The following is a 10,422-nucleotide window of genomic DNA, read 5'->3' as shown; positions in this document are numbered from 1 at the left end:
AACAACAACAACAACAACAACAACGAAAAATGGCTACAAGTGACCCAGTAATAGTTTGGTCTATGTGGCCCAAATCTGTCAATGCCACAACTGGCCCAGTTGTAGTGTGGTTTATGTGGTGCTAGGCAAGCAAGGACCACCTCTGGCAAACCATATGTGGGCCACCCAAGGCTCATCAGTCTTTGCAGTATCTGGACTGAGTGTTGAGTGTTAATGCACTGTGTGGGCCAGAACTGGGCCAGACCAACGATGTGTGTTGTTTTGTAGTGATTTCTTTTTCAATAACGTTCAGTTTGTACATACAGCGGGATTATTAGTGTTTTTTACCTAATAAATATAGAAATATGAAATTTAAAAGAAAAAGGGTTACACTTACTCATCCTTCTGCAATAAAAGGATAAGATTAGAACTAACCTTCAGATCTCAGAACCACWTTCACTTTTCGACCAACCAAGAATATTTAAAATGTGAACCCACCTTTTTATTCTAACCTAAGTGTGCCAGAGCTTCCTGTAGTTCTCATTTTTTASACCCGTGCCCGAGCTGACTATGTGCTGATTTCTTGGGCAGATCCCCAACCAGGGCAGCAGTGTGTTCCAACAGCAGGCGCTGGACCCTGGGCCGGAGAGAGCGGCGCCGCACCTGTGCTCCGGAGGCTGAAGCAGAACAGGGAGCAGAGGGATTCCCGCATCCGAGCATCAGCYCTGTTCATCAGCCACAAAGCCTGACCATTAGCAAACACCTAATATACTTACCTAATACCTTTGTGTCTTTTAATACAGCATTTGYGGAAAATTTACCTGATGAAAAGTTTAAATAATAAAAAAACAGCTCTTTTTTTGTGCTTTCTTTACTTCGAAGTACCAGACAAAAGGAGGTATGGCAGAAAACCATTAAATTTCAATTTTTGAGGCATTTTCAAGTGCCATTTAACCCAGTTGTTTATGCATGACATATAGGAAGCTGAGCTTTCCCAGCCGTGTTTAATGTCCTGTAGCATTTTTTTGTCATCTTGTTTTTTCCCCCCTTTCTTTCCAGCCGATCTAAGTGCAAGAAAACAGTGTAGAAAATAGAGCCATTAAAAAAACACCTCTATGAATACCCTCGGCCACTTCTCTCACTAGGTGTCTTTTCTCCTGAAGCGCGATCCGGCAGCAGAATGCCAGCTGCCTTTTTTATTTTGGCACATTAAAGCCGTCACACCCAGAGCCCAGAGGCGTCGCCGAGATAAGAGCCTCAGGTGATCTGCAGCTTCCATCCTGGAAGTCTGTTTTTTTTTAATGCAGCAGGCCCCTTTTTTGTTTTCTCACCTCTGCCACAGATGCTGCATAGATCAGTGTGTATGTGTGTGTGTGGGGGGTGTGTGTGTGCGTGCACCACACCTTCACCCCTCCCGACTCACACACCACCCATCTATCTGCCTCCCTATCTTTGTTGAAAGCATTTGAAGAGAGGATGAAATTACTCTCACCTTTCACTCTGACACCATTTTAGTGTCTTCGCACTGTTTCACATTATCTATTTACTTTATTTAACACTTTAGCCGAAAGGTCCGCCTTTTCACTCCCAGACATACATTTTTCATTGTTGTCCTCCTAAAGCTCATAGGTGTTAGCTTTCTGAGATATAAAAACGCACGCTAGCCCACTCTTTGTCATTATATCTATGCATGTGTGAATGTGTGTGTGTGTGTGTGTGTGTGTGTACTTGTATTTGTTACCTTTTTAGGACTGATTCTGTTATACACACTTGCCTTGTCAAGACAGGGTTGATTTTAAAATGTATTCAGTTGTAAATATGATCTATCAATCAACCCAATGATTKTTTTCAAGCTTGGAAAAAATGTGTCCACTGCTCCATGAAACACACACACACACACACAATCACACAGGCACACGTAAACACAGATGTCTGCCTTCGTATTTTGGTGGCGAGTGATAATAATTCTGTATTCCTGCTGTAAAAGATTGCAGCACCATTGACTGGACCAGGTCGATGCTGTTTTACGGTGACTTGTTCCCTCTGGTTGAGTCACAGCAAAGTTTTGCAGTGACTTTATGACCCGCTGTCTTAGACGGGTTCCTTCATGGAGGCACGCAAAGAAAAGCAATCGCACAAMAACCTGTGTGAACTGCTGGACTGTGCATGACCTTTCTTTTATTTCTTTCTCTTTTTTTATTAGAAGTTGTTTTTTTCAGACCTACTAAGAACAAAACTGTGACCTGCGAAGAATTCAAAGACTCCAGTTCATTATGTGAGCAAAACTAATCCTGAATATCCTATTTTGGATAAAATGGTAAATGTTTTTTTTAATGCTTGACTGAGTGCAGATTGCAAAGTTAARCACATAATCATTTCATCTTTCACTAAGATTGACTTCTTTCAGCAAACATACCTGAATAAAATATTGTACCCTAAAAATTCACATCAACACTTATGTGTATTTACTGTATATTTGACACAAAACACTTTAGGTGACGCTGCAATTTCTCTTCCCAACACAGGCGGCGCTACAATAAAACAGCTCCGTGATTTTCAGCAGGAGAATCTTCTTTACGGCTCTCCTCAGCTCGTCGTACGGCAACACAGCGGAAGTAGCGTTAGCYGTTAGCAGSCGGCTAGCTGATTCCTGTGTCGCTTTCTCTTTATTTTGTATGTTGTAGCGCGTGCAAAAAGAGATGTGGTTTATTTATTTACTGAGCTGGCTGTCGCTGGTCATCCAGATATCCTTCATAACACTAGCAATAGGTAAGTACAAGCTACAAYTCTGGACAGGTGATAACGTACAGGCTTATTTATCTCTGCTTGTTGCTCACGCAGCCAGCAGGTAATAAATCAGGTCTGTTACACAAACCGTACATTTTTGTTGTTTTTGCGATGACGTATATATTCGATTTGGGCTGTTAAGGTTTTCCAGATGAGCGTGGAGCCACATTTTTTCAGTCAGGATTTCTGACGAGGCATCATCTTTAATTAGCAATAAATATTAATCATTAACTCAGGTTAACAGTGTGATCAGCCAAAGTAACTACAACTAGCAGACTTTAGTGTAAAGGTTACTGTAAATTAAGCTATCTTGAACTAGCCAGCTTTTTAGTTTAAACGTTTGTTTACATCTCTAAGACACTGGGTTAGTTGGAGATTTGGTGTCTAATGTCGACAAGTAACATTATGTTGTCATAAACATATAAAATGTAAGAGTCTGCCTGTCTTTGCTGCATGTTTACCTGCCACGTATTAGCTGCTCACCTGTCAGGTGTGTTAGTCACATCTCCTTTGCGTTCTTGTCTTTTAATTGCTTTCAGTTTATGCGGAAGGAAAAATAATAAATAAATAAATATTTCTAAACTAAATGTGATTTTTCAATTTAGAAAAGCTTGGCTATTTTTGTTTGTTTGTCTGTTTAGGTAAATAGAAATCCTTTTTTTCCCTTCAAATTTATAAAGTGTAATATTTTTACTTACTTCCCCAGGGATTAAAATTTTGCCTTAGTTTACAGTTGTGTAAATATATATATTTTTTTTCAGTGAGTGAAATTCCATTTTAAAATATAGTGGCTGATGAGGTTATAGGATGAGTTCTATTACGTTTTGAGACTAATTAAAAAATTATTTTGATTGTTTCATGTATTTAATGTACCAAGGCTTGTGCTGAGGAACAATCTGGGACGACACAAATTTATCTGTATTTAAAAGAAAATGAAGACAATGTTTATAGTTTTTAACACATTTGCTATTGTTTCCTTTTTATTATCACTCTGGTGTATTTGGGGGATATTTGAAGTTACTGTGAGGAGTCATTCGTTGTGTTTGTGTGTGTCGTGACACAGATTAGGCTTATGTCTTTATTTATTTGTTTATATTTTTCCTTTTTTGTTTTTTTCCTCAAGGGAGGAAAGGAAAGGGGGGCTTATGAGCCCACTTGGGTTTTTTTGACCCACCTTGCACATTTTGTTTTTAATCTTTTTGTGTGTAATGCTTTTTTAAATTGGTGCATATAAAGCTAAACTTTTCACTTCTTAGTGGTTTTGCTAACTTATCTAAACAAACTAAGCTTATTGAGGAGTTATTCATAATTTATAACTTGTTATTACATTTATAATAGTTTTTATACATTATAATGGTTTTGTTTGTCATTGTAGGGGAACATACACCTTGATGACATAGCACATAGTGCTATCACTACTTAGCACTTGTGTAACAATCTTCTTAGAACAATATTACTCATGTTGTACTGGATGCTTGTTCCTAATTCTTTATGTTAAATAATAATAACACAACAAGAATGTGGTTAATAAAACGTAACATTTTGTTGCTTTTCTTCACCCAGCTGCTGGCTTGTACTACTTGGCCGAACTAATAGAAGAGTACACGGTAGCCACCAGTCGAATAATAAAGTACATGATACTGGTGAGTAAGTGGTTATAGAAGGATGCACTTTATTTGTTTTATGTTGCAGTAAAATGCTGGAGGACTCCATTGAGCTGCTCTCTCACTGTGTTTCATTGTGTCCAGTTCTCCACAGGTGTGCTGGCAGGTCTCTATGTTTTTGAAGGTTTTCCCCTGTCCATGGTGGGGCTCGGCCTCTTTACAAATCTGGTGTATTTCGGTCTCCTGCAAACGTTTCCCTACATACTCCTGAGCTCCCCAAACTTCATCCTCTCTTGTGGTACGGTCCGCGTAAACTTGCTTTAGATTTTCTATTTGTTAAACAGATTATTTAAAAAGTTTACAATGCATATTTGTTGTTGTCATTTATGTCACAGCTTAATTTTGTTTTGTCTTTACACTGCAGTGTTGGTTGTGGTGAACCATTACATGGCCTTCCAGTACTTTGCACAAGAGTATTATCCGTTTTCAGAGGTAACTTCATTTGACGTTTGTGTTGTTTTTCGTCCTTTTTGTCCTCGTCTAATCTTGTTCTGTTTTGTTTGTGARTGGTATCAGGTGCTGGCGTACTTCACCATCTGCCTGTGGGTGATCCCGTTTGCCTTCTTTGTGTCACTATCTGCYGGAGAAAATGTTCTTCCATCGACCATGCAGCAAGGAGGTGAGCGGTCGACAGCTTTATGGCAGGAGTTAAACGGTTTATGTTTAAATGATGAGGCTTTCAAACCGTACCTGAGCAAATCCTTCCAAAAATATTGACTAACATGATCTCATGATTAGCTACCAGCACAGCTAGCTCAGTGTGACACTTCTGCTTTCCTGATGTTAACCGTAATCCTAGATTCTGTTTTGGTTTTAAATTCAACCTTACAAAAAGTAAAATATTCCCTTACAAAATGTTCTTCAGGAAGCTGAACCAATTATTTCAGATTATTTTACATAACTTAATATGACATGGTTCTGTTGACATTCTAATATGTTCTGTAAATAAATAAATAATCTAATAGATACTGGCAAAAAATGCTATATGTATTTTTTTATTTCTTGTATGAATGATTGATGTTACCAAATGTTACCAAACTTTATGTATCAGAAGAACATTAAAGTAGATGATGTAATAATTATCACATTTTATAAACGAAGAAATTAAATTTGTTAGTTTTGCTTCCAGTGTAACTCTTGTAGAACTCAGTTTGATGTGCACCCCTGGGGGAAAAAAAACAAAACAAAACAAAACTCAGTTTTTAGGGCCAGAAAGTCCTTCCATTTTTCCTGCTCTAATGTTACAAAGTCAGGCCCTCCTGATCCCAAGTGTGAATGTTCAAAAAGTCCAAATTCCAAATCTTAGTGTTCCCACATGGTCCTTAATTTGAAGTTATGAAGAGTAGCTGTTTCAACCTGGGATACTCTTTCAAGAAGTCAATACTCRACCCTCACTTTCTGTAGCACATTTTAGAAATATTTTATATTATCTAGAAACCAGTGCAACATGGAGTTCACTTCAAAAGACTTCAAACCACCGTCAAACTAATAACAGGTTTCTTTCTTTTCATAGATGACGTGGTGTCTAATTATTTCACCAAGGGCAAGCGGGGCAAGAGGTCCGGGATCCTTCWTGTGTTCTCTTTCCTGAAGGAGGCAGTACTGCCCAGCCGACAGAAAATGTACTGAGGAGCTCAGACTTGAGGGTTCAGCCTCTCGGCGGTTGSGGGGCTGGGTGAACGTGTGCTTGTGGTTAAGAACAAGGCGAAGCAGGAAGAACAGAGGACATTGTTTGCTAATGYAACAAAAAGGAGGAGGAAGAGACTACCAGAAAGTGTGGACCAATAAATGGAAGAGAGCTTCCTGCTGGACGAGCAGACTGTTTTACACATATTCATCTTTGTGTTTGGACTGACTGCCAACAACACCTACTGCAGACCTCTTAGTGGGGGTCTTTGTCTGTAGCTCAGTGCTTTTTGTAATATCATGTTGGACTTTTTTAAGCTTTAGTGTAAAAAATATTTGGAAGAAATGATAAATAAAAGAGTCGATTTTGCCTCGGGCAGATAAATCATGATCACCTTTGTTAAACAGGAACTCTTTGTTGTTGTTTATGTTTATCTGAGTTATTGTACAAGTTGGCATCAAAACTAGGCAAGGAAGACGATACGAACTCGTATATTGTTTTGATGAATAGAATTGATTGAAAAAAAAAATAGAAAAAGAATATAGAAAGAATGGCAAAAAGTGTTTATTTGGCAAGTCACCTGCAAACCAATAAGCTGATCATAAATAATGTCTGTAAGGAACATGGTCCAATTCAGACACACTTTGTCGTTTCAACAACACATGGAAGAAAAAGCTATTTAGCCTTTTTTAATTAAGGTGTAATGAACCCCCTCTACTGTTTATCATCATTTGGCCACAAAAATAATTCTTCACATAAAGTTTGTAAGGTTTTTTTTTCTCAGAACATTCACTAATTACCAGCACTGTGAAGTAGCTAATTGTCTTGTTTTTGGACTGTCTGGAGGAAGGAACATAGTTCTATGAATAAAAAGTAAAGGATTTTGGTACATTCAACAATGAGTAAACCTAGAATCCAAGGCGAGCGTGAAGACATGAAGATCAAACCTGTGCAATGATTTTTTTTTTTTTTAAAGATGTTGGGTGTTTGGGACAAAAGATGCATAAACTAGTTTTTATGAAAGAAATAAACCTTAAAAGAGGCTAACATTTTTCTTACCATTTACAAAGTGTGATGCATCAAAAACTGGTGTTCATCAAATGTGAATAAACAATTTTGTTGAGCTAATTAATGATTATTTTTTTTATCTGTAAAGCTGGTCTATTCAACTAAATTGCTCAGAGGGGCCACAATTACTCAAAGCCAACAGTTCAGGCTAACCATGTAGGGGGGGTTGGGGTCACTGCCTAATATGATGAAGAAGAGAATTAATGTCATATTTAATTTTTTTAATGTGTTTTTTTTTTTTGCTGCATTGAATCATAAATTTAAAATTGATTTTATTAAGCTTAAGTCATGGTGACACGGTAGAGTTGTCACATCAAAACCTGGTTGGGTACCTTTCTGGGTAGGGTTAGCATGTTCCATCTGTGCATGTGTGGGTTTTCTCCAGGCACTCCAGTTTCTTCCCACCGCCCAAAAACATGACTGTTAGGGTAATTGGTAACTAAATTGTCCCTAGGCGTGAGTGAGAGAGTGAATGGTTGTTTGTCCCTATGTGTCTCTGTGATGGACTTGTGATCTGTCCAGGGTGTACCCCGCCCCACGCACAGTGACCCCAATAARCCTGAAAGGAAAAAAGCAGGTTAAGATAAWGGATGAATGGACGGGTTCTGATCGTTCCAAATAATACAAGGCCAGTGTGTCTACTCACCCATAGGCTGTTGACCTTTCCTCAGTCAGAATGTGGGTTTTTGTGAATGGAGTAATGTTTCTCCAGTCCCATGCCGTCTGGTCACAGAGGGAGCACCAGGTTTATACCGGTGTGCACTTTGACCCCCACTGAGGTGTGAAGTGCTTTGTGAAAAAAATAAAGATAAATCCACAACAAGCGCCCGCACACACAGACGCATCTTCGGCTGAAGGGCCGCGGCTCCCGGTTCACACTTTTCATGCTGTTTACGACCCCCACCCCCCTCCACACACACACACACCTGGCTCTCCCGGTGGTTTCCCTGGGGGAGATCAGTGAAAGTGCAGAGGTACATCTGTGACAGGTGACCCAGTTCAGGGAGGTTTTCTCACCTTTCACTCACCCAGGTGCTCGCCAGGCCTTTGAATGCTTAACATCTACAATGTGTGGCATTTTAAAATCACTTGGCAGTAGAACGGCTGAATATAAAGTAACTTTGCCTCATTAAAACATTTGGTATGAATTCATTATATAAACACTCAGCTCCGTAATATTGCAGGCACGTTATACAAATTGGATCTTTGGTGTCGTCTTTGGTACCATGGTGGTTAATTTTGATTTGAACATGAGACCCTGGTGCATCATGAATAAACCCACTGATGCTTGATAAAAACAGGGTTGAGAGAATTTGAAAACCTTGGCACCTTTCATTTCATGAGGTGCAAGATGATGAGGTTATTGGTGCCATAAAAGGACGAGTTGGTTCAGGGAAATATTCCTTTAAATACCAGGACCTGACTTCCTCATCTTCTTAAACTTCATTATAAAGGCTGAAATCCATCTCGTATATATATTTTTTAATGCAGCTCCTCTAAAATCGTCGATCGTTTTCAGCTCTAGTTGATATCCCTTCAGTAAACAGTTGGATGCTCAGTAGTGTCCCGGCTCCAGGACCTCAGCCAGGTGCATGGCCACCTCTGTCCAGGGGAGGTGCTCCGTCCCTGAGGGCATCCTCTGCGCTGGACCTCTGATGTTCAGCACCTCAAAGGACTGTGACGAGGTGATCCTGGAGGGGAAGGCCCTGGGGAATAACACCCTCTCAGCAACATCCAGGGGCAAGTTAGGTGGAGGTTAAGACGCGCTGCTCCATTTGGTGGTGTACTGAAGCTTCTGGGTGCTGCTGTCCTTCTACAAAGTGACACAGTTCCTGAGTTCTGGCTCGTTGTGGGGGTACTCTGGCTGGAGGCCCGTGAAGATGGTCCACAGGCTGCGGAACAAAGCTGCAGGTTGTTGAGTTGTGGCACTCCTGTCTTTCTCGGGCCCTGCTGGCTGGTGCTTGAGATGTTTTGGGTCTGGTAGGAGACACACTGATTGTGGTACTTGCTCACCTACACTCTGGAGGAGACATCCTTCATTCAGCAGGSGCAAGCCTTTGTTCTGGAGTAATTACATTAAAAGTTGTTTGCAAATAGAAAACTCTTTATATTWGATTTTATAATTCCCTAAATCAGCTTTAAGCTCACAATTTTATTAAGATTGTTTTGTTTGGCCATATTGACCAGATCTCTGTGTCATGCTTGAGCCTGCTTCCTCTCCTCCAGTTCTCWTGTCTTTTTAGCCTGCCACTCACAGCTCTTTAAATACCTGCTCACAGACAGGCGGCTTGGTTCAAAATGAACCTTGAATATGACCTGTTCAAACAAGCTTTTATTTTGGCGTCCTCCATCCGTTTGACTTGATACCTCGCTGCGGCACCAGACGCGGGCCAAGTCCAGAGGAGTGAGTGCCATGTCTTTCACCAGCACATCTGCTCCAGCCTTCACGAGCGTTTCGACACATTTAAYGAGGCCCTCGGAAGCAGCCAGGTGCAAAGTGGTCTGACCTGAATCTGTGGTGCTAATAGAAATATGGCTTTCATTTACAGTGTATCCAGAAATAATTCAATGGTTCACTTTTTATGTTACAGCCTTATTCCAAAATGCAAGAAATTATTTCTTCCCCCTCAAAATTCTAGYCACAACACTCCATAATGACATATATATCAGGTGTATGTTTGCTGCAACTTATCTTTGAGATGTTTCTACAGCTTTATTGGAGTCCACCTGTGGTAAATTCAGATGATCGGATGTGAMTTGGAAAGGCACACATCTGTCTAAATAAAGGTTGAAAGTGCATGTCAGATCACAAACCAAGCATGAAGTTCAAGGAATTGTCCGTCGACCTCTGGATTGTATTMAGGCACAAATCTAGAGACAGGTACAGACAAATTTCTGCTGCTTTGAAGTTCCCCATGAGCTCCGTGACCTCCACCGTCTGTCAATGGACGAAGAGTGGAACCATCGAGACTCTTCCTAGAGTTGGCCAAGAAATCCAAACTGAGCAATCAGGGGAGAAGGGTCTTAGTGGGGTGATCATTAACCCAATGATCACTCTGTCAGAGCTCCAGTGTGCCTCTTTGGAAAGAGAACCRTCCAGAAGGTCGACCATCTCTGCAGCCATCCACTAATCAGGCCTGTYTGGTAGAATGGTCAAATGAGGCAAAGGTTGAAGTCTTTGTCATGAATGCCAGGCGTCATGTTTGGTTAAAAACAAGTTACCACTCATCACCAGGCCAAGAGATCTGAAAATGGTTGRGCACTGACTCTTTTGATCCAACCTGATGGAGCTCGAGA

General features: G+C 40.4%; 2 protein-coding genes across 2 annotated transcripts in view; both read left to right on the top strand.

Annotated features, from left to right (window-relative positions):
• Nucleotides 1-838, top strand: part of shtn2 (shootin 2) — a gene marked incomplete in the record, with an annotated part of 25,863 nt that extends 25,025 nt beyond the window's left edge. Inside the window, 1 exon segment of the mRNA XM_014025528.1 lies at nucleotides 571-838. Within this exon segment, the coding sequence (XP_013880982.1) occupies nucleotides 571-728 (158 nt within the window).
• Nucleotides 839-2,574: 1,736 nt separating this feature from the next.
• On the top strand, nucleotides 2,575-7,185 carry tex261 (testis expressed 261). Its single transcript, XM_014025525.1, has 6 exons — nucleotides 2,575-2,748; nucleotides 4,330-4,409; nucleotides 4,515-4,668; nucleotides 4,795-4,862; nucleotides 4,947-5,049; nucleotides 5,944-7,185. The coding sequence occupies exons 1-6, from the start codon at nucleotides 2,679-2,681 to the stop codon at nucleotides 6,057-6,059; spliced, it is 591 nt and encodes a 196-aa protein (XP_013880979.1). The 5' UTR covers nucleotides 2,575-2,678; the 3' UTR covers nucleotides 6,060-7,185.
• Nucleotides 7,186-10,422: the final 3,237 nt, after the last annotated feature.

Source organism: Austrofundulus limnaeus, unplaced genomic scaffold, assembly GCF_001266775.1.
Source record: "Austrofundulus limnaeus strain Quisiro unplaced genomic scaffold, Austrofundulus_limnaeus-1.0 Scaffold482, whole genome shotgun sequence".
Lineage (NCBI taxonomy): Eukaryota > Metazoa > Chordata > Actinopteri > Cyprinodontiformes > Rivulidae > Austrofundulus > Austrofundulus limnaeus.
This window is presented reverse-complemented; position numbering and strand designations above follow the sequence as displayed.